Source organism: Carettochelys insculpta, chromosome 1, assembly GCF_033958435.1.
Source record: "Carettochelys insculpta isolate YL-2023 chromosome 1, ASM3395843v1, whole genome shotgun sequence".
NCBI classification, from domain to species: domain Eukaryota; kingdom Metazoa; phylum Chordata; order Testudines; family Carettochelyidae; genus Carettochelys; species Carettochelys insculpta.
In genome coordinates this window covers 356288978-356313001 of record NC_134137.1, presented here as the reverse complement: position 1 = coordinate 356313001, position 24024 = coordinate 356288978, and the positions used below count along the sequence as shown (strand labels likewise).

General features: G+C 45.7%; 1 protein-coding gene and 1 long non-coding RNA gene across 6 annotated transcripts in view; one reads left to right on the top strand and one right to left on the bottom strand.

Moving 5' to 3' along the window:
* Window positions 1-3931: 3931 nt before the first annotated feature.
* Window positions 3932-16430, bottom strand: LOC142007496 (uncharacterized). The gene is made up of 3 exons (XR_012643955.1): window positions 16209-16430; window positions 15897-16072; window positions 3932-6642 (listed from the first exon to the last, which is right to left on the bottom strand). It is a non-coding gene; the product is annotated as an uncharacterized LOC142007496 (long non-coding RNA).
* Window positions 16431-16587: 157 nt separating this feature from the next.
* Window positions 16588-24024, top strand: part of GSAP (gamma-secretase activating protein) — a 77797-nt gene continuing 70360 nt past the window's right edge. For 4 of the 5 annotated variants that reach the window (XM_075017112.1, XM_075017127.1, XM_075017136.1 and 1 more), the window contains exons 1-2: window positions 16588-16802; window positions 21011-21087. In XM_075017112.1, the coding sequence (XP_074873213.1) occupies window positions 16718-16802; window positions 21011-21087 (162 nt within the window). In that variant the 5' untranslated portion in view covers window positions 16588-16717. The remainder of the gene's footprint in view (window positions 16803-21010; window positions 21088-24024) is intronic. The other variant, XM_075017118.1, reaches the window with a different exon arrangement.

The window sequence follows — 24024 nt, the reverse complement described above, 5'->3', positions numbered from 1 at the left end:
TCAGCATTTCCCAAACCTGCCACTGAGTATCAGCAGCCGCCTTTTGAATAAAAGTGAAAAGATAAAAAATAACAAACCTGAAAGACAATAGGAAGTACTGAAATTTCAAACAATAGTGACTGTCTTAATGACATTCTCTGAAAGAACAAACCCAGAGCAAGTCATACCTTAACCAGCTATTAAATCAGTGTGTATGCAAAGCTTTGATCAGGGCTCCCAGGGATTATTCTGAAAAGAACAAAGGAGCCAAAGAAATGGGGCCATGGAGAAAGAACTAAAGGAAGAGAACAGGCCACAGTCATTGAGATCGCTTTGGGCTCCATTCTGCCCCCATCCCCACTGTTGTAACTTACCTCATTAGCAGTCCCACTGAGGTCAGTGAGCTTTGCATAAGCTGGTAGTGCTGATATCAGTGGGGCAATTTGCAAAATAAGGTATTCAACATATGAGTAGCAAATTAGGGCCCTTAGTTAGTAATTAAACTGAGAAATTAAATATTTCTTAGTACTAATTATAACAAAGCATGGGAACATATCCACAAAGCAGTGCAATCAGTAAGAGACTGCTAACTTCTTGCAAGATCAGTATACTCAGCCGATTGTTTTGAGGAAGCTATTCTGATCTACACTATCTTAGGGTCTCGCCCACTCTTTTTATAGTAATGGAAAATGTGGTATAGCATTCTGTAAAAGAAAAGGGTGTTCTGTGTTCACAGAGATTTTGTTATTCCCAAAGCTTGAAATAAAACTATCCTGCTAAACTGCCCTTGAATTTTGGCCTTTATGTTTACCGCTGAAATGTATATTTGTGTTTCCAAGAGGCATTGACAAGATTACACTGACCAATCTTTTTGTATATAGTAATTTCTTTACTTCTTTATTTACTCAAGAACTTACATTGGCTGGCAAAGTTCTTCAAGGAATCCCCCTCCACCAGCAATCACAATTAATCCTTTGTTGTCAGACCATCTGGAAAAGCGCTCGGTCTCGGTAAGTGGCACTTTCGAAAGAAGCTCTGAGCTGTCTGCCAGGCTCCTAAGATTTTACTGACTTGCTTCAGATATCCTTTTTTGTGGCTTCCACTATGCTCATAAGTCTTAAGCAGAAATTCTTTATAAAGAACACATGGAAGATTCATGACTTAATGTTTCATACCCATCTTTATTTATAGGTCTATTTAACTAAGTAAAATCTATTTTAAACGAGTGATTCTGTAATTCCAGCTACCTGAGTTATCCATAAAGAAACAACAGCGAGAATAAATATGTGTGCAATAAATATAGAAACTTCTAAACTGTTGAACAGAATCCTATTTCTGGTGATCACATAATCAAAACATTTTGGATGATATATCTACCAACTTTGGGTCAAAGTCCAATCCTGTAATATGCTGAAAACCTACCGTGAGTTATTGTCCTTAATAAAGGACTTTTTTGAAAAAGCAAAACAAGCAACTAAATCTGTCCTTTTTTCATAATAAACTGTGATTTAGGCCTCCATTTTTCAAGTGCTTCATGGGGACAGACTCTTGTGTCTGCATGAAGCGCCACTGAACTCGGAGAGGCTGTAGATACAAAGGTTCAGCTGCATAGAATAACTTGCAGAATCAGGGCAATAAATTGCATGCTTTACTACAAAGTTATTAACAAAAACTTATATGAGTAGAAATATCAGAATATTAAAACATACTGGTTTATTTAATTTTTAACGTTTACACTTACATTTTCCTATGCAGTGCTGGAAACTCAAACCAACACTGACATTGTGGTAGTGCTTGAGAACCAAGAAGTGAATCTAACTAGAAACAAAAAAGTGAAACTCAAAGCTGGGTCTCAAAGTTGGGTTTCACTGTGCCAGCTAATTGAAATGCAAAATGTATACAAACAGCAAAAATAATTAGTTGTAAATTAAATTTTAACAATTTCCCTTAAAGTATTATTATAATTTTGTAAATTCAAAGTACTTCTTTTTCACCACGAGGCACACCTTATGTATTATTATTTATAGATCCCTGCAAATCTATACAGATCTGTTTTATATCTATGGATCTCCACAGAATAGCTGAGTCTACACTAGGCATTATTTTCAAAAGTCCAGGCTCTCTTTTGAAAGAGTGTGTGGCACGTCTATACATGCCATTTTTGAAAACGAAATCGAAGGAAGGGACCCTAGCTTCTGACATCGCTCTTCCAAAAATGAAATAGGAAAAGCTGTCCGTTTCAAAAGGTTATTACTAAAGAAGGGGTGTGTAGAAGTTCCACAACTCAGTATTTCAAAGGAGTGGGGTGGGGTCTGCCACGATGGTGATCAGCTGTTAGGCAGAGATGTATTTTCCAGTGTCTGCAGGGCTCTATGGTCTGTGCGTGCAACAGCCCTTAAAGCTGCACACACCCAGAAACCCTGTTGCAGGAAGCTGAGAGCGTGTAGGCAGCAGCCATTGCATGTGGTGCCCCTGCACACCTCAGCCAGACCCACAGCAGCTATCAACACAGCATGGCCAGCAGCCAGTGAAGAGAGAAGCCGCAGGATTCCTGCTCCGAGTGTGCGCAGGACTCCCAGGGGGCCAGCCAGGAGGGAAAAAGCGAGCCCCCTCCTGGACACAGCATGAGCTCCAGGTCCTGCTGTGCCTATGGCAGGATGAGGAGGTCCTGAGTGAGATGGTCAGGAAGCAGTGGAATGCGTTTGCTTTTGCCTGACTGGCCTAGGGCCCGACTACTCATGGCCACCCTGCCAGCACTCTGGACCAGGTTCGCAGCAAGGTCAAAGAATTGTGGCAGGGGTATGCCTGGGCTCGGGACTTGGCCAGCCGGTCGGGGACCACCCCTGCTTTGTACCCATTTACCAGGAGCTCCAAAGCCTCCTGTGAAGTACGTACCCAACAGGGCACACACCCTGGACCTCAGGGCGGGGCCTGCATGCTTGGCAGAGGCCCCCCCCCACCCAGTGGACCCTGGCTGGCCACAGCCCATACAGGCTGTGGCCCTTGGGATGGCAGCACAGCCGCCAGTGACCTTCAACACCCAATCCCATGGACAACGCTGTGGCCCGCTCCTGGGGGTGGGGATGGCCAAGGCCAAACTGCACAAGGGGACTGCCCCCAGAGGACGGGAACCCCAAACGCCACCATAGGCCACCAGGGCTGCCCTGCTGTCAGACAGGGGACAGGGAACCACCACCCACCAGGGGATGGGGGGCATGGGCCACAGGGCAGTGGTTGGTACTCACGACCTGTTCCTCTCTTCCCTCCTATTCTTGCAGCCGTGCCATCCGACAGCCAGGAGAGCCTCGCACGCTCTGTAGTACCCGACAGCCCCCCAGAGGCAAGGGATGAGGACCATGCAGTGCCACTGGCAGAACCAGGGTGATCCTGCTCCCAGAGGGGCCATAGGTGGGCGGTGGAGGATCTCCAGCTCGCCGCCTCCATCCGCCAGCAGGTAGAAGTGGCAGAGCGGCACCTCCACTTGAGGAGGGTGAAGCCTGGGTGGAACTGATGGGCACACTGAGGGATGTGGTGGGCACCTTCAGGGAACTCCTAGGCTGGATGCACCCTCCTGCCATCCCCCCTGCAGCCCCTCCTGCTGGAACCTCACCCACCAGCTCCCCCAGAAAGGCCCCACCTGCCAGCTCCCACCCCCGCCCCGTTGAGGCTCCTACTGGAGCCAATTGCCCATCTGGGGTGGACCCCTGGCCCTACCTCCCCACACCCTCCCAGCCCCATCGGGGACCCCTGGCCGGGAGGGCACAGTTCCCAGGGCCAGCATGGATCGAGGCCCTCCATCCCTGTCCTGCAGTAAGGACCCCCCATGCAGGCCACCCATGTTCCCCTCCTCCTGCATATAGTTCACCCCCCCACACCTGTACATAAGTGTATGAGAACATTTGGCATAGTTTGAAAACAAATCTTTTGTTGTGTTGAATAACAACAGTTTATTTCACCCATATCCCTGTGCGCTGTGTGCCTGTTGGGGAGGGTGGTAAGTGGGAGGTCGGGGGCAGTGTGCAGGGGAGGTGGCTGCATGCAGGAGGTGGAGATGGGGGGTACATGGGGTGGAGTGTTGTGTGTGGTGGACCTGCTGGGGTGGCTGTGGCAGGGCTCACCGGGGTCCCTCATCGAAGTATTGATGCAGAGCCTCCCAGGTACGGACCTCGTCCTGGTGGGCCTGGCGGCTAGGGGCAGAAACCCATGCTGACCTCAGCCGCCCACCCCTCTACAAAGGTCTCCCCCTTGCTCTCCACAGTATTATGGACTGTGCAGCAGGCACCCACCATGTGGGAGACATTGAGGATGCCCACCTCCACGTGTGCTAGGAGGCAGCATCACCAGCCCTTGAAACAGCTGAAGGTTCGCTCAACCACATTGCGGGCATGGTTCACCTGAGTGTTAAACCGCTCCTGGCTGGGGGTTTGGTGGCCCGTATAGGGGCACATGAGCCAGGGCTGGAGTGGATATGCTGCCTCAGCCACCAGGCACAGGGTCACTGTGGTGTGCCCTGGCAGGATCTCTCTCTGGGGGATATAGGTCCCTGCCTCCAGCTGGCAGCATGGGCCCAAATTGTGGAAAACGCACATGTTTTGCGTGCAGCTGGACCAGCCCACATAGATGTCCTGGAACAAGGCCCAGCTGTCCACCATGGCCTGCAGGACCACGGAGTGGTAGCCCTTCCTGTTTATATATTGTCCTCCGCTGCGCTCCGGGGGTGCAGATGGGTATATGAGCCCCGTCGAGGGCCCCAACGCAATTTGGAAACCCAAGTGCACCAAAGCCCACAATGGCTGCGTCCTGGTCCCTGATGTGGACCACCCTCTGGAGGTGCCTCACATTGCGGCTGCACACCACCTGCTGTGGGGGAGACATGCACACCTGTGAGGGTGTACGGGGTGTGCTGGGCCCCACCCCGGGCCCCCAGTCATGGGTCTGCTGGCCTCCCAATGGGTGTGTGGCTTGGCCCTCCTTCTTACCTCCACCACGACAGCCCCAACTGTGGCCTTGCCTACACCAAACTGGTGTCCCGGGGAGCGCTAGCTGTCTGGAGTGGCCAGCTTCCATACAGTTATCGTGACCCTCTTCTCCACAGGGAGGGCACGCAGCATCTGGGTGTCCTCATGTCTCAGTACAGGCGACATAAAGGTCTGCTGCTGCATCTGGAAATTCCGGAGCCACTGGTTGTCATCCCACTCCCCCATGACCAGCTGCTCCCACCAGTCTGAGCTGTAGGGTAGCTCCAGAGCCGGAGGAACTCCTGGGGGCTGGGGGGCGCCGAAGGAGCCGAGGGTTTGGGCATCCCCAGCTGCCCCTGGGGTGCCTCCCCCAACAGGAGCTGCAGGGCAGCCACCACTGCTGCAGCCAGCAGGGCGACCACTCCACTAGCAGCACCAAGCAGAGTTTCCAGCTGCTGCTGGTTCATGCTCCGTCCTGAGGGCACTGTGTCTGCGGGGCTGGTAGCAGCTTTGCAGGCTTCATACTGTGCAGGGCAGGGATGTTGGTGAGGGGCCCTTTAAAGGGGAACCCAGCTGTAATCCCAGAAGGGCTTGTCTGCCATGGAGCCCCTGCCACGGCATTTCCTGACCCCTTCTTTCAAAACAGGGTGTGGGTATGTGTAGACACTCTCTTTCGAAGGGCTTGCTGGCCCTTTCCAATGGCACAAATCTACTGTGCCAGCCCCAGCCTGGGTGTAGACGCTCCCATTCAAAAGGGTGTCTTTCAGCTACTGTCTTTCGAATGGAACTCTTTCAAAAGAGTGCTCCAATGTAGACATAGCTGGTATGTTTATGGCTCAGATGCAATGTAATTTTTATATCCGCACATAGCGTTTCTTATTTACCTAAAATAGGTTGGGGAGTTAGGGTTTGATTCAAGGCACCCTCATGTCAATGGAAGTTTCTCTACTAATGTTAGTGAAGGGGTGGGCAAAAGGAAGGGCAAGTCCATTTAAGAGGGTGTGAAATTTTGTAAGAGGGGCACAGCACAATTGGCTGCTGGATCTCAGGCTCATCCATCTTATTAAAAATGTTGAAATGTTACTGTTTTTATGTATGTGTATTCATATTTATATACTGATTAATAAAGTTTTTACATTCTGCGTAATACTGCCCAAGTAGGTGAACTGCTCCACATTTTCCAAGTCATCCTCTCCCAGTGTGATGGTGATGTTGGACTGGTTGATTCATTGTCTTGGTCTTTCCCTAGATAATGCTCAGTCCCATCATTGCAGGAGTTTTGCCTAATGTTATGACCTTTTCTTCCATGCTTTCATGTTGGTGTGAAAGGAGAGCGACAACATCAGCAAAATTGATGTCCTCTAGCTGTTTGAAAAGTGTCCGCTGAATGCCCCATTGATGGCCATCTGTTGTCCTGTTCATAATCCAGTCCACAGTAAACATGAACAGGAAAGGTCACAATAGGCACCCTTGTTGAGCTCCTGAGAGTATGCTGAAGGATTCTGTCAAGATACCATTGTGAACAACTTGGCATGTCAAGTGGTTGTACGTTGAATGAATCAAGTTAATAATTTTGGATGGAATGCCATGGTGTTGCAGCAGTTTCCACAAAGTGTCTATATCAATGCTGCCAAAGGCCTGAAGGAAAGGGAAAGCAACAGCTGCATTCAAACCTCTCTGCCCATATGGAGTTCACAAATAATATCTGTGAAGACAAAACTGCAGATCTTCAACACAAACGTGAAGAGCGCGCTCTTGTATGCATGTGAGACCTGTGTACTAAAAGTCTTCAAATCACATGCTACAGACATTCATAAACAGATGCCTGAGGTACATCCTTCACATCAAATGGCAAGACTTCGTCACAAATGAGGAGCTTTGGAACAGAGCAGGACAAGAAGTGATTGACATTGAAATTAAGAGAAGGCAGTGGGGATGGCTAAGCCACACTCTCAGAAAACAACAGTCCAGCATTGTCCGTTAAGCGCTCACATGGAACCCGCAAGGAAAATGCAAAAGAGGAAGACCTTGGACAATGTGTAAAAGGTCTGCTGAGATTGAAAGACAACAACTGGGATACTCCTGCAGTCAGCTCAAGTTTTGTACCAAGACAGAGTAAAGTGGAGGAGATGTGTAGATGACTTACGTTCCACTCGGACTACAAAGGATAAGTAGTAGTAGTACATTCTACATACTTATTTTTTTACATATGCAGAAAGGGCTTTTTTTAATATGAACAAAACAGAAATTTGAATTGCTTTAGATTACATTAGACAGGTTGGGGGGCCCTGCTAATTGCAGGAACAAAAAGTGGGCCCAAATTTAAGAAGTCCGCTCGCCCCTATATTACTGGATTCTGTATCAAGTCCTTAAGTTTTAAAAGCCTGTGTACTGAAACCGTATTACACAGTATGCAGAGTTTCTTATTCTTACTTAGAGAATGATTTAAAAATGCAAGCCTGAGCCAACTTTGTGAGGAATGCATTGTGAAACTAAGATTTAATGTGCCTCCTTGGGCCCACTAGACCTGCCATCTACTCTTCACTGTCAGTCTTCCAAAGGAGAGGATTCCTTAGTTTATGTAACAACAAGAAGTCCTGTGGCACTGTATAGACTTACAGATATTTTGGAGCATAAGCTTTCGTGGGCAAAGACCCGCTTCATCAGATGCATGAAGCGGGTCTTTGCCCATGAAAGCTTATGCTCCAAAATATCAGTTAGTTTATAAGGTGCCACAGGACTTCTTGTTTTTCTCGAAGATACAGACTAACAAGGCTACCTCTCTGATACTTAGTTTACGTAGTAATTTCCAAGCTGTACAGAGAGGCATTTGCTTCAGTCTTGGAGAAAATGGGACTCAGCACTGAACATTAAAAGGGGAAGTGAGAAAATAAAAACAGGACAAAACAATGGCAGAGGAAGAAGGGAGGGGCAGCACCCCCATTTTAGCTAAATATTAGTCATTATTCAGGTGAAGCTGCAGCAGTAGACACCCAACCATTGTCTTGAGGAGACAGTAGGCGTGAACCAGATCTCCACGACAGCACATAGAAGTAACACTTCTAATTTACAGAATTTAAAGAAAAATCCAGTACTGCTTAAACCTTTCCAGTCCAGCACCCTTGGGACCTGACTGGTACCAAATGAGAGAATTTACCAGATACCAGGAGGTCAATATTGTCTAGCATATTACCAATATTTCCACTGCTCGCTGGGCTCTGAGAAGACATTTATGGGTAAATTACAGCTAAATAAGAGCACAGAACACAGAGAGCCAGAACTGGTGGCTGTAAATAAATTTTATGGGACCACAAGAAATTTGGTCACACCCATGGTAAGTGGTCATCTGGCTAACTAAAATCATGCCGGATTATGGATGTTGCCAGATGAGAGAGTTCTGGATTAGAGAGGTCCAACCTTTACCATCTCTTGAAGATCCTGCAGCTCAGAAAGAAAAAGATTCCTCCTTTGCTCCCCAATGATGAATAGATGTGAAAAAGACAGGGTTGGCCATAAGCTGCAAGAGTCCACATACCAATGCCCAAAGGATGGCATCCCAAGCAGTTGCTGAGGTTGCCTATACCACTAAAAGGCCCCTCTGCATTTTAAATATTTTCAAAAAATTTGACAGCATCTTCTGCTTATCTCGCCTACTCTCATTCAAAAGAATTCTGCCTCCAACGCTACATTTTTATTTTTCTTTCACTGACTTACTTCCTGTTTGATCCCTGTACTTTCTATAGCTGTTTATTTTCTCTAAATTGAATTTGGGAAAATAAGTGTCAGCGTACAGTTATCTATAAACACATGCAGGCAACTGTGGCAAATACAGCTCTTAAACCGCTTGCAGCTCATGGAGCCTTTAACATTTAGAGCCTGAGAGCCACACATGGGGAGTTCCATCCACCCACTCTGTGCATGTGCTACCGCTTGGTGGGAGAAGTATGTGACAACAGTGGCAGTGGCCTTGGTGGCTCTGGTGAGTTGCTGGCATTTAGAATGGAGAGGTTGGGGGTACCTGGCTCAGGGGGAGGGGAGGGCATTTATTTGGTGGGCGGATAAGAGTGCCTGGCTTTGGGGGAGGACATTCAGTTAGAGTGCATGGAGTGGCATGGCATGGCAGTGGCAAATATGGAAAGACGACAACCACAAGTGTATCAATCTTTGAATTCCTATTGGACACCACTGCACTAAAAAATTAGGAAATGCTAGAATATAAGATTGAGCAATGTTCATTCACCTCCTTTATGCGCATGTTTTATTATGCAATCTTTAAGGACGTATTCACATACTATTTTTTTCTAAAGAACTCCTGTTTAGTTCAGTGCACAGGATGGATCATGACCTGGAAATGAAACAATATGGATCACGTCCTGGACATTTTTGTATGTAAGTTCCTAGGCCTTACTGACTTCTCACACAGATAGTTATGGGATTGCAACTTTTAGGTCCAATCAATTCCAAAGGAGTACAGTGAACTAGCCACATGATTCTGAAAAAATATATTTATTTGTTAAGCCAGCTAGTCACACGCAAACAGCCAAATGTGGCTAATAGTGGCTAGAGTGTCGGACACCACAGCTTTAGATCCACATTACCTCCCCCTCCTCACTCAGCCAGCCCCAGAACCTAGCGGGGACCAAAAATGAGGGCTTCAGTGTAGGAGGGAGCTGTCAGGAAGTGAGCGTGGGGTGTGGGGTCTGGGCAAGAGCTGGGTGCAGGAAGGGATGCAGATAGGAGATCTTGGCAGGAGGGGGATACAGGAGTGGGGATCTGCCCAGAGGGGTGCAGGAGGGGGTGAGCATCTGGGTGGGAAGGTGTACACGGTCTGAGTGGGAGGAAGGGTGCAGGAGGGTATGGGGTGCAGGGTCTGGAAGGGAGAAGTCTGGGTGAGGGGTCTGGGATGGAGGGTGCAAGAAGCGGGTAGACATGGGGGTCTAGGCAGGAGGAAAGATGCAGGATGGGGGTTGGGTGGGAGGAGGCTGCAGAAGCGGTTGATGAGTGTGGGGCCTCGGCAACGGGGGTGCAGCTCACCTGTGCAGCATCCACAGATAGTTTTGCACCCTCCCCACCATGCCCAGACACCACCCTCTGCTGCTACGACTGACCACAGCTTCGGCCAATCAGAGTAGTAAGATAAAACCTCTGGGCAGTGCTGCTGCTTCCACTCTCCCTCCCCTTCCCCTAGATGGGGGAACAGCAGCGAGTGGCAGCAGTGTCACATGGAGCTGCTTCCTGCTCCCACATCCTCCAGAAGAGCCTGTGGGCTGGAGTCACCTCCAGCTTGCTTGGACCTGGCCTGTGAGGCTCAGGGTTCCCCACCCACCCCCAGCTGCAGGCTGTATGCTGGGGAGGGGAGCCCCGAGCCTCTAGGTGCAGATCCAGATCTGACGAAGGGGGTCTTTGCCCACGAAAGCTTATGCTCCAATATATCTGGTCGTCTATAAGGTGCCACAGGACTTGTTGTTTTTGAAGACACAGACTAACTCAAGTATCGGAGGGGTAGCCATGTTAGTCTGGATCTGTAACAGCAACGAAGGGTCCTGTGGCACCTTATAGACTAACAGAAAAGTTTTGAGCATGAGCTTTCGTGAGCACAGACTCACTTCATCAGATGCTGGAAAGACTAACTCCGTTACCTCTCTGATACTTAAAATCTCTGTGGAATTCTTCCACAATCTCTTAAAAGAAAGAAGTTACGATCCATTGTAAATGACAGTGATCAGTGATTGTGATCATTCAATGTAGCAGATGGGAAGATGTGAATATTCATCCAGAGTGAATTGCCTCTGTAGTGTGTTAATTAATTGAGGTTCTTATTGAGGCCTAATTGTATAGTTTTGAATTTGCAAATGAGCTCCAATTCAGCTGCTTCCCTTTGTAATCAAGTTTGGCAATTTTTTGTAGAAGGATGGCTGCTTTTAAATCCTTTACAGAATGTCCTGGCAGGTCAAAGTGTTCCCCTACAAGTGTCTATATGTTACCTTTCTTGGGCTGCGTCTACACGTGCACGCTACTTCGAAGTAGCGGCAGTAACTTCAAAATAGCGCCCGTCACGTCTACACGTGTTGGGCGCTATTTCAAAGTTGAAATCGACGTTAGGCGGCGAGACGTCGAAGTCGCTAACCCCATGAGCGGATGGGAATAGCGCCCTACTTCGACGTTCAACATCGAAGTAGGGACGTGTAGACGATCCGCGTCCCGCAACATCGAAATAGCGGGGTCCTCCATGGCGGCCATCAGCTGGGGGGTTGAGAGATACTCTCTCTCCAGCCCTTGCGGGGCTCTGTGGTCACCGTGGGCAGCAGCCCTTAGCCCAGGGCTTCTGGCTGCTGCTGCTGCAGCTGGGGGTCCGTGCTGCATATACAGGGTCTGCAACTAGTTGTTGGCTCTGTGTATCTTGCACTGTTTAATGAAAGTGTGTCTGGGAGGGGCCCTTTAAGGGAGCGACTTGCTGTTGAGTCCGCCCCGTGACCCTGTCTGCAGCTGTGCCTGGCTCCCTTATTTCGATGTGTGCTACTTTGGCGTGTAGACGTTCCCTCGCTGTGCCTATTTCGATGTTGGGCTGAGCAACGTCGAAGTTGAACATCGACGTTGCCAGCCCTGGAGGACGTGTAGACGTTATTCATCGAAATAGCCTATTTCGATGTCGCAACATTGAAATAAGCTATTTCGAAGTTGGGTGCACGTGTAGACGTAGCCTGGATGTCTGATTTGTGCCCATATGCCATTTGGTGCAGAAACTGTCCCATCTGTCCAATTTGCTCTACTTCCACCACTGGTTCATTATTCCAGCTTCCTATTCCCTATTGCTCCTGTTTATACGTCCCACCCTGACTCCCTTGCCTGCCTCGGTTCTCTGCCCCCAAAGCTCTTCTCCTGCCATCCCCATTCACCTCTGTTCACTCACCCATCTCTTGCTCTACTCCATATATTTCTGCATTCATCACAGTGCTTTGGGTTTGGACTGGTCACTCTGTGTCACGGTGGAAGGGCAGCCAGGCAGCATTTAAGTGAGTGGTGTTGCCACATGGGGTCACAGTGTCACTTATCCGATGTACCATGTCACAATGACTGGAGTTGGAAGAGTGCCCCAGTCATTGCAGCTGCCAAATGAGCACAGTCTCAGCTTACTCTTCTGCTCCTTGTGAAAATTCTTATGCTATTCTGTCAACTCCATCACCGTCTTGAAAAGGCACTACCCCTACTCCTAGTCATCCACTACCTCAGATTAACTCTGTCACTGATAAAAAGATGACTTGTTCGGGCAAGCACTGTTAGTGCCATATAGTTCTTACTTTGTGAAAGCTGGTTTCCTTTCCCACTTTGGCCATGTCTACGCTTACAAAAAGCTTCGAAATGGCCATGCTAATGGCCAAATCGAAAAATACTAATAAGGTGCTGAAATGAATATTCAGCACCTCATTAGCATGCCACCGGCTGCGGCACTTCAAAAGTCCTGCATTTCACTCGCCTGCAGCTCATCTACATGGGGGGGGGGGTCCTTTTCGAAAGGACCCTGCAAATATCAAAATCCCCTTATTCCTAGCCATTGACTGGGGCATTCTTTCAACTCCAGTTGATAGGAACAAGGGGATTGTGATGTTTACAGGGTCCTTTCGAAAATGACCCGTATAGATGAGCCACGGGCAAGCGAACTGCGGCATGCTAATGAGGTGCTGAATTTTCATTGCAGTGCCTCATTAGTATTCTTCGATTTGGCCATTAGCATGGCCATTTCGAAGTTTTTCGTAAGGGTAGTTGTAGCCACTGTTTATGATACAGCTCTTATCAAAAGATGCCATCGTATGATTCTCATGCCACTGGTAGCGGAGAACAGTTGGTTCACCATTCACGTTTTGTCTTTTTGCTGCTTTGGCATTTCTGATCCTGACCCAGACCATGTTGCCTGGATCCAGATGCTGGGAATGTGCTTCTCCATGCATGGATGTCCCTTCCCTGCACAAAAAATGGGGGATCTTTGATGCTTTTTGACTCCTTTCCAGCAAGTCCAGATTGTGACGGTCTCTTCAGAGTTCTTCTGTATTTTTGACCCCAACGTTACAAAAAAAAAATCCCACAATTTAAGTTCTCTAAAAATAATGAGATTAAAAATAATAATGCCTTTCAGGTTCTTTTTAGTTGGTTTCTGATGTGTAGGTTCGGGTCACATTCTCCAGCTTTTCTCCCCAACCGTTAGGGATAGAACTTACACGTTAAAAATATAAAAGCTGGAATTCTCAAAGAATCACATCTCTAGGAGCATTAATAAGAACACCAAATGACCGTCATGAGTCCTGGGACAAAATTGTGAGAGTTGGCAAATTGGATAGATTCATTTGGGAGGAAGAGTGAAGTCAGCACATGCCAGCAAATGAAAAAACAAAACAAAAAAAACTACACCCCCCCCCTATACTTTCTCTTCCTACTGCTGACTGTGGAGCTAAGCTTCAAGCTGTGCTATTTCTTTTTCCAGAGGAACCTCCCTATCCCCAGGGTGGTGGGTATCAGAGGCAAAGGGAGACTATGCCTCCCCTGGGTCTTAGTGCTCCACCTCGCCATTCTTCCTATCCATATTCTGACTGCTCCTGAAGGCTCCTACAGCAGGCTTTTGCAGTTTGCAGACTCGTGACTCTTCCTCCAAAGCAGATTTGTTAACTTGAAAGTGAAAATACTTGCAGCTTGTCGACCTATTAACATAGCATTGAACTTGTGAAAGAGCCATTAACTGGGTAAGATATTTAACAGGCATGCATCAACCCTGAATTTACTGACAAAAAACAAGCTTTATCACTATGTCTACAAGGGCCTTAATTTAATATTTGCTTTAAATACTTCATTAATTTGTGGCTGAAGCTTATCAAAATCACATCTCTAAAAATCCTTTCATAGATATTTGGATGCACAATCTGAATTTTCACCTTTAGCCTTAAATACTTGGATCTGGAAACATAGTTTTTTAAATAAATTCTTCAAAAGACCACCCTGATCTAAAATAAATTTTTAATTTTAATTACTATAGAACAAAAATCTTCTTCCAGTCTTCGTGTCCTTTTTATCACTCCTACTCCCCTGTCACCCTTCCTGTTGAAGAGAGCCCTTAAATGGACAACATTCTTCTTCTTCCACATAGCTAGACAAATTGGTTTCCCTTTTACTTCTACTGAATGAACCAGTTTTAAGAGAACTCTCCACCCAGATCAGTACTTTACTAAGATATAAAATACTCTGATATGCCTAAAATCTTTGGAAACAAATTTAACATATTGTGAAATTTCATAAGCATGTCTTGTTATGGAAAAAAAACCAAAAAAACCCCCCCACAAAATAAATTAATGTTCCTGTTTTCTAAAAACAATGAACTTTGTTATGAATACCCTGAACTGCTCTGACTGCATAATTTAAAATAATTTTTGTTTCAGTGAGTTTAAATGTTGTAATCAGGAATGATTTCTTTACAAAGAACTTAAAAGTATATTTAAAATATAGAAATACTGATGAATAAAATTTAACACACAGAAGGGTTGCATCATGTATTCCATAATATTTAATATTATATTCAGCTGGACTTGCCCATACTATAGAGACTTGGCACATAAACCTGTGCCTCTTCAGGGTATATCAAAAAACCCATGACTGACATTTTTTATTTTAAAATTTTGCACTTTTTATCAACAACCTTCTGCATTCCAGTCCTCACAACAGGCAGGCAGTGGAAAATATGTTCCATTTTCTTTAGAAAGAAATTTCAGAGGAGTTTTTTCCCCCCCAAAATGTCATCTGCTACAGTTGGGTTCAGGAATTTGGCTGAAATGGATGAGCAGAGAGAAGAGGGAGGCAGTGGGAAGGGAGTGGGCAGAGCAGGGATGGAATATGGGCACTGCTACAGGCTGGGGAGCTGCCTTCCCAAGTAGCAGCTTCATTCATGGCCCATGCCTACCCCTCTGGCTTGTGTGAGCAGCACTGCTGAAGTCAAAGAGAAAGAGACAGGCAAGGCAGTAAGACACGTGACCTCTGGTCAGTTGTCTTTTATGCCCCCTTTGTCCACCCACAGACAATTAAGATGGGTCAGGGAAGGGGCAGGACCTCAAAGCTGCTTGTACAGCTTGTACCGTGCATCTCGTTCTCCTGCTGGGCCCCCAGTTACACGACTGTGGCCTTAGACCGAAATTTCTTTGGGGTTACTGGTGTAGGGAACTGAATGCCTGTAAATTGCTCAGCACAAAAGGCTGTGATTCTGACCGAGGCCTCTGGCTGCTATTGTAATAATATAAAAATTAATAATAATTATGCAAGCTATACACAAACCTACTAGGGATGTCATCAGTTTGTGGTACCTCTGCTGTAGGGCCTGAGATATAGATTAAAATCCAACATTAAACTGAGATTGGAGATGCTGGATATGGGGCAATGAAGGGAACCCTAGGTGAGTGAGTGGACTGTATGCATGTCCCTCCTTCAACTCAGTGCGTTGCAAGACTGTCATAACCGAGAGTTTCTCCTCGGAGAGGGCAGTTGTGCTATTGGCACTTACTTACCTTGAACAGTAACGGAGAAGTAACCCTGTTAGTCCATATTCCAATAAAACAGACCAGCACTTTAAAGACTAACAAAATGATTTATTAGGTTATGAACTTTCCTGGGACAGACCCACTTCTACAGATCAATAGCATTTCCAGTATATAGATGGCCAGTAACATAGTACAGAGGTCCAAAAAATTGCCATAAAAACTGACAAATCAAATACAAGAACTGATACCCCCTCTTTCAGTTGATGTATTTGATTGGTCAGTTTTTATGGCAATTTTTTGGACCTCTGTACTGTACTATGTAACTCTCAGTCTGTACTGGAAAAGGTATCTATCTGAAGAAGTGGGTCTATCCCACTGAAGCTCATCACCTAATAAATCATTTGGTGAGTCTTTAAAGTGCTACATGACTGCTGCTTTGTTTACTTACCTTGAATTTGCTTGGGTGTGCATCTAAGCCTTCCCAGTGCTTTGACTGACTGCAGAGAGAGCCCACAGACAGTGTTGTATGCAATCAGCATAGGCATCCCACTTGCTGAGTTCGTGGGTGTCACGTCAGTAATATGAGGGGGAGGGCGTAGTCGCACCCAGCAGAACCAGACAACCCTGCACATGAGCAAGGGGAAACAACTCAGCTGGGGGCCACTCGCAGAAGCCGGCTGGGCACCCTATGGCACGCGGGCTGCTGCCCAGCACTGAGCCGGGGTTTGCACTGGTGCCCCTTTCCTTACCAAACACTCACCTCAGCTCGCAGCGCCCCACCAGTTGCATATATATGTCAGGGATGGCGCTTGGTCCTGCCAAAAGGGCAGGGGACTGGTCGAGATGACCGCCCAAGGTCCCGTCCGGTCCTAGGAGATGTGTCCCTCCAATTACGATCACCCAGCCCGCGGCACGGAAGCCCAGGCCCTGCAGATCACGCGCCTGCCGGGCGGCTACAGACCGCCCACGCGCCTTGGCCTAGCCTCGCCGGACTCCCCTGGCGGAGTGCTCAGCAGGGGCCGCCTCGCAGCGCGCCCAGCCACTCCACGCCGCCCGGCGCTGAATGACATCCCCGGCGCCCACTAGGCTTCGGCCTGAAGCCGCTCCTGGCCTGGCGGGGGTATTCCCGGGGCCGCCGCTCGCAAGCAGAAGCGAAAGCGGCCGCCCGAATGAGGGGGGGGAAGCGGCGGCGGGGGAGGCGGCGCAGCGCCCCCACCCCTGCCGGCCGGAGTGGGCGGTGTAACAGCGGCGATACCCGCAGAGGGGGCGATGCTGCTGCAGCTGAGCGCCGAGTTTGATCTCCAGCGCGACGTGGTCCCGTGGCTCGCGGCGCAAGGTCCGACGGCGGCCCTCGGTAACGCTGGTGCTGGGGGAGGCGCTTTCCGTCCAGGCGGGGGCTGCTAGGGTCGCCCAGTTAGCCAGAGCTGTCTGGTGCTCCCCTCACCTGAAAGGCCGCGTTCTTCACCTGCCCGCCCCTGGCAGCTGCACGTGCGGTTATCCGGGCCTTTAAACCTCCCCCACCCCCGCCCATCCTAGAGCGGGAGCCAGCAGCCCAGGAGGGAGAAGTTTGATATTATGGGATCTTAGTGCCCTTGCGGGCTCAACAGCTGGCTGGATTGGGATCTCAGCACCTCTGTTGAATGTATGGCAGCAGCCTATTGCGTACGGGCCGAGCGGTGACCCAGGGAAAGAGCCCAGGTGTGTTTAAACTTGGGCTTGAGTGTCTTCTGTGGGCATGCAATAGTTAGGTGCCAGGAGGGAGCACGAAGTGGGAACTATTGCCAAAACATACCTAGAAATACCTGTCTGCGTTGCTGTGTGCATTGGTTTTCCTCTTTGTATGCTCCTTGGCTGCCAGTAACAAAAAGATTGCTGGGCCTAATGCTACACTGATTTACACCATGTGCCAGTTGCATTAAAGTCCCCTGCAGAATCCAGGCCACTTCTTATTTATGCAATGTTCACTTCAAAAGTGATGCATAGTTGTTCTGTGTGGTGTGAGTTTAAATTTTAGATGGTGACTTTTTTATTTATTTTTAAACGGAGAAATGGGTTTTCATCTGTTACAGTAGGGAAGTGAAAATAGTTCTGTCACTACAAGCATGAGATGCAGACTGCAGTCAAGGTGACCTGACAAGAGTGAACAGGAGGAAGTAACCAAAGTAGATTTAACTTCCTATTAATAGACCACTATCATGTATGCTAGATGTTGTCGCTTTTTTTCACAAAACTCTCCCCAAAACCAAACATTAGGTTAGGAAACTTCTCCACAGTCACCTCTCCTTTTTAAAAACAACTGAAGGGAATAAGGGGATTTTGAAATGTATGGGGTACTTTCGAAAAGCTGCAGCCGGATGAGTGCTAATGCTAGTAAGGCACTGAATATTCAATTCAGCGCCTGATTAGTAATCTTCAGAATGGCCATTAGCATGGCTAATTCGAAAATTTGTACCAGTGTAGACACGGCCCAAGTTAAATTCATAGGTAGCAGGTTAAAACACGGAAAAGGAATTGTTTCCCCAGATTTTCAGGGTTAGTATAAGTGGCTGAATCTTATGAAGTTTCTGTTAATATCCATGAGAGGTGTAGTATAATTTGAAGAGAGAATTACAGATCTTCTGGGCTTTTTACTGGCTGATCTCTTGTGTAATGTGTTGTAATGACTTTAATCTCACAGGTTTGGAAAGTGGTGAATCTAGGGGTATGTTCTATACTTCCCAGAAGATTGACCCATTCTGTTAAAAATACATAAAATTGATCTCTCTGGGATTGGCAGTTTACCCATGTGCTCCACACTATTGCATGGAGTGTTGGAGGTCCATGGGAGAGTGTAGAGGCTAGGTCCACACTAGGGAAATAAGTCAATTCCAATATGTTGATTCTAGCTACACAAATAGCTGATAGCTTTCCTTGATAGGATGGCGAGCCTTGTGGATAGGAGAGAAGTGGTAGTATACCTAGACTTTAGTAAAGCATTTGATATGGTCTCACATTATATTCTTATCAAAAAACTAAGCAAATACAATTTAGATGAGGCTACTATAAGGTGGGTGCATAACTGGCTGGATAACCATACCCAGAGAGTAGTTCTTAATGGTTCTCAATCCTGCTGGAAAAGTATAACAAGTGGGGTTCTGCAGGGCTCTGTGTTAGGACTGGTTCTGTTCAGTATCTTCATCAATAGTTTAGATATTGGCATGGAAAGTACACTTATTAAGTTTGAAGATGATATCAAGCTGGAAGGGGTTGCAACTGTTTTGGAGGATAGGGTCATAATTCAAAATGATCTGGATAAATTGGAGAAATGGTTTGAGGTAAACAGGATGAAGTTTAATAAGGACAAATATAAAGTGCTCCACTTGGGAAGGAACAATCAGTTTCACACATACAGAATGGGGAGAGACTGTTTAGGAATGACTACAGCAGAAAGGGATCTAGGGATTATAGTGGACCACAAGCTAAACATGAGTTAACAGTGTGATGCTGTTGCAAAAAAAAGCAAACATGATTCTGGGGTGCATTAACAGGTGTGTTGTGAACAAGACACAAGAAGTCATTCTTCTGCACTGGTTAGACCTCAGCTGGAGTATTGTGTCCAGTTTTGGGCACCACAGTTCAAGAAAGATGTGGAGATATTAGAGTGGGTCCAGAAAAGAGCAACAAGAATGATTAAAGGTCTAGAGAATGTGACCTATGAAGAAAGGCTGAAAGAATTGGGCTTGTTTAGTTTGGAAAAGAGAAGATTTGCAGGGGTGGGGGGGAATAGGACATTATAGCAGTTTTCAGGTATCTAAAAGGGTATCATAAGGAGGAGGGAGAAAACTTATTCTTTTTGGCCTCTGAGGATAGAACAGGAGGCAATGAACTTAAACTGCAGCAAGGGAGGTTTAGGTTGGACATTGGGAAAAAGTTCCTAACTGTCAGTGTGGTCAAACAGTGGAATAAATTGCCAAGGAAGGTTGTGGAATCTCCATTGCTGGAGATATTTAAGAACAGGTTAGATAGGCGTCAATCAGGGATGGTTTAGACAATACTTGGTCCTGCCATTGGGGCAGAGGGCTGGACTCGATGGCCTTTCGAGGTCCCTTCCAGTCCTAGTATTCTATGGTTCAGCGATTCAAATGCTGTAGCTAGGGTTGCATATCTGAAATCTCTTATTTCCCTATTATAGACTTACCTTATTAGTATAAAGAAATAAGTCCTTTTTTATTCCAGTGCTCCCCAACAACAAAATTCCTGATTTCTGAATTGAGTTCATCCAAACCAGGGGTTAAAACCACTGGCATGGGTGCCAAGAGTGGCACATGAGCTGATTTTCACTGGCACATGAGGTGAGAGCTCACCCCAACTCTCCTGGCCCATGCAGCCAGAGCTTGGTCAAAGCCATGCTGCCTGTGGATTAACAAAAAAATCCTGTAATGCTACCAGTCACCACCTAAATGGTAGAGCTCTGCATCTTAATTTATTTATTAATGAGGTTGTTGTAAGTAGGACTGTTAGTGACTTTAAAAAGTATCACTGGCTCTCAGACCGTATATAGAGATCAAAAGGCCAAATTTCGACATTCCTGTCTCAGATAGGTTGTTGACACCTGATCCAAACAGTAATAAATAAAACAAAGGAGGCAAGCCAGTTAAAAGTATCTGGCCTTATGGAAGAGGCATGCTCTCTACCAGCCTTATGTGATAATTACAAAGCAAATAGCATCAAATCCAGTTAATAAGCTAACAAGAATTGTGAAGAACTTTTGCATTCCCACTTTCTGAACCACACTGTAGTTACACAGTGCTTAAAATGTAGCCATTCTTGTTGTGGACTACATTTTCTCTCACAAGTGAGGAATTCTGGTGAGGGAAAACTGGCAGGATGAAAATATAACAGAGAGAGAGGGAAAAATGGCTACCCTCCTTGTGTCTTATGTAGCTGATTTGTCAGTTTTCATTTCATTTTTTTCCTATCTCTCTGTTATATTTTTGTCATGCCAGTTTACTTTCCTCAGAATTTTCAGATCTGAAGAAGTGGGTCTGTCCCATGAAAGCTCATCACCTAATAAATTATTGTGTTAGTCTTTAGAGTGCTACATGACTGCTTTTTTATTTTGTGATTATTACAGCAATTAGACTTTTTAATTCAAGTATGGTTTCCATGTGATTGTGTAGGTGAGTGAGGAGTGTTTAAAATTAACCTAATTTCCTGTAAGCTTTAAAACTGATTACATCTCATTTGAAGTTTAATTCCAGAATAAATTGAAACTTGTGTTCTACACGGTCTTCCTCAGGAAGAAAGGAATTTGTGATATGTGCAAATTTATGTTGTAGAAAGACCTCCATTTGAGTAGTAACAGAGAGGCAGCCGTTTTGGAGAGAAAGATGATGTCTGTCTGGGTCTGGGCGAGTTTTTTCATGTAGTTGATGGATCTCCATTCCAAACGGCTAAATGTAGTGCCTTGCGTGTTTCTTTTACAGATGTAAAGACTAATGCTGATTTGTTTTAAACATGTGTAAGTTATACAGTGAATTAGTCTAAATGAGAGTGTTATGCCTTTAATCCTTCTCATTTCAGACACTTTTGAGGAGAGTGCAGAAACATTGTACATAGTAAATGTTGAAAGAAATGGCAAAATTATTTATACCTGGAAGGTAAGTCTACAGAAGTCTGTGCAGATATATCAAAGAGTAATAATTCACCTAATTTAAACTAGTACTCATATTTTACCTTTCTTTTAGTTTTGATTTAAACATGGTATTTTGATTGCATATGAGTTCCGGATGCTTTCAGATTCCTTACAATACTGTTTTTTCCATGGGGCAAGGTTGGAGAGACTGGGAGCGCAATCCTGGCCCCATTCAAGTCCATTGGTATTTTGCCATTGACTTCAGGGCAGTCAAGATTTCATTCTCAATGGACATTCATTACTTAGACAAATTCTTCTTCAACAGCACATTCTTCCACCCCAAGAGCTGAGTTGCCCAAGAGCGGTGGTGCCTACTGAGATCAAGTAGAGCTATTTTGCTTAAAGTTGGTTCTATATGTGACATCTTTAAACTGTTTTATTGCTTAAAAAAAGTTCTCTCCTCTTAAGCTATGATTTGTGTAATCTTAAATCATGTCTGTAGTTACAGTTGTCATGAACTACAAAATATCTTTAGTAACTTGTTTAGTGTACAATCAATTTGACTTTGAGAGCCTACATTTAGTTTTCTGTTCTTCCCAGTGCATTCAAGGAAGAAGAAACATTATGTATGAAATCTTGTGGAGTTGCAGGGAATTCTCAAATTGGTTTGGGGATGATTCCCCCTCTTTGGAAGAATTTGGGTTTCATTAGTAAAATCTTAGTACCTACCCAGGTTCATGTAGATTTTAGGGGACCTTCTGGGGGCAGATGCTGCAGGATAATGCACTTCCAGTGGTACTGCAGTGCCCGCGATGCCTCTGCTTTCTCTTTGACCTGCTGCCTCCAAACAGCAGAGCTGAAACCCTGCAGAGCATCCAGCCGAGTGGCTACAAGGGTAAGGGAAGGAGGTGGTTGCGAGAGAGCAGAATTCCTTTTTCTCCTGGATGCAGGCTCTGCTTTGCAGAGGGCATCATGAGACTTTTACACATCACCTAGCAGTATTAGCAGGCCTCCTGCTGTTTTGTTTCTTTGGTTGTTTTTAATGTTTTAGTTTCATGAGATATCAGATTTCTGTATTTCACAACAATCCATGCCTGTTTTTCTCTGAACTACATACTAGTCATCTGTGCAACTGTTGACAGCCAATCTTCTAGGCACCGCAGATTTAAACAAGACACCTTTTGTTCATAAGGGGAAAGTGTCTTTTTTTTTCCCTAGCACGTATGGAATGTTGCATGGAGCAGTCCAGGACTGCACACTGGCCACCGCAATCACTTCATGGGAATAATTGCAAGCTCAGCATGTTTGCTGTCCCATCTCCAGCTAGTTACATTTCCTCAGAATGAAGCACACTCTGCAGGCTATGTGGTGCCAAGAGATGAGCAAAGTGAAAGGGAGGTCATGAAAACTGAAGCTGTGTCTACACTACTAGATAAAATTGAATTTCAAGGCGTTAGCTTGATACTAAAACATGACTGTCTTCACAGTTATTACTATTATATCTATTTATTGAGCTGTATTACTAATTATAAAATATCAGCATTACGGGATAGGTATAGCGTCAAATTCAAATTTAAAATCTTGAGTCAAGGCTAGTGTGGAAGCACCATGTCCTTAATTTGAACTTATTAGCCTCCAGAAATGTCCCATATGTATCCCACAAAGCTACGTGGTGACCCTCCAAGTATGGCTGCTTTGTTGTGTGCTGCTCATAGGTGTGCAGGAAGAAGGTCAAAGTAAGCCTGTGAAGTTTTGATAGAATTTGAATTGGAATTCAGCAGCCCAGCCCTGCAAATATAAAAGGCACTGGAATGCCGCAGCAGGAAATGGTGTGATCTCCAGTTCATTTTTCACATGGTTCCTGATGCTGTGAATTCTGGGACGGCTCTTGGAATTCTGGGATTCAAACATGAAACACCCACAAGCAACTGGGGCTAAGGCACTGTGGGATGGGTACCCACAATGCACTGCTCATGCTATTGAACTTGCACGGGGCAGTGAGGAACGCGGAGACTCAACGCAGGGAAAAAAAGTTGGGTCAAATTTCAAGAAGCTTTGTAGACACAATTCAAATTCGTAGTATTGAGGTTAAATAATCAAATGTATTAAAAATCAAATTTATCTCATAGTGTAGGTGCAGTCTGAGTGTAGCGGAGCGGAAAACAGTTTTTCATGAGGTTTCCTCTGCTCCATCATTAACAACATGTTTTTTGTTAATAACCTTGTCTTGCCTAAGGCTGATTTTTCCCCCCGGGTAAGTAGGTATTCTACAGAACTAGCATCTGGAGGCATGCACAGTTGGGAAAGCTACAGCTATGTTTTATTTGTTGGGTTTTAAGATTTAAAACATGTTACTGGAAGATTCTTACCACTGGGCAAATTTGAGGGCTGGTCATACGTTGTATTAAAAAAAGATAAGAAGCATGCATGCTTTTCCTAGAGAGAGAGATGTGTTGTCGGTATGAAACATACAAAAAAGGTGTCAGATATGCTGTGGGATCTGTGCAGCCTTAATGCCTATATAAATTCCTCTTGAAGTTAGTGAAATTTCATGTAGGATTATATCCTGTGCTGGTGCAGTTGCATAACGGGGGTCTGAATTATCCCAATCCTTGTGTAGTTGTAACTTTTTTCTCCAGGAGTTGGAACTATATACAAAAATATGTTTCATCCTGCACATAAAATGCTTTTTGCATCAAGTTCCCAAAGCTTGGAAATGGACCATTTTTAAGTCATAAGGGTAAAATTCTTTTTCACTGAAAGCAACCGCTGTTTTTGCTATTGATGTCAATGAAAGCCGTATACCACCTGAGGTGATTTTTGATTCACAGTAAATAATTTGATTGACTGATAAACATATTGCTCAACCTGCTTTGGTCTCTTGTATATGACAAAACATTTCCATCTGTAGATCTTGGTATGAATTTCTTCTTTTTGTGCAGAGATGGACAGGGTCTTGAAT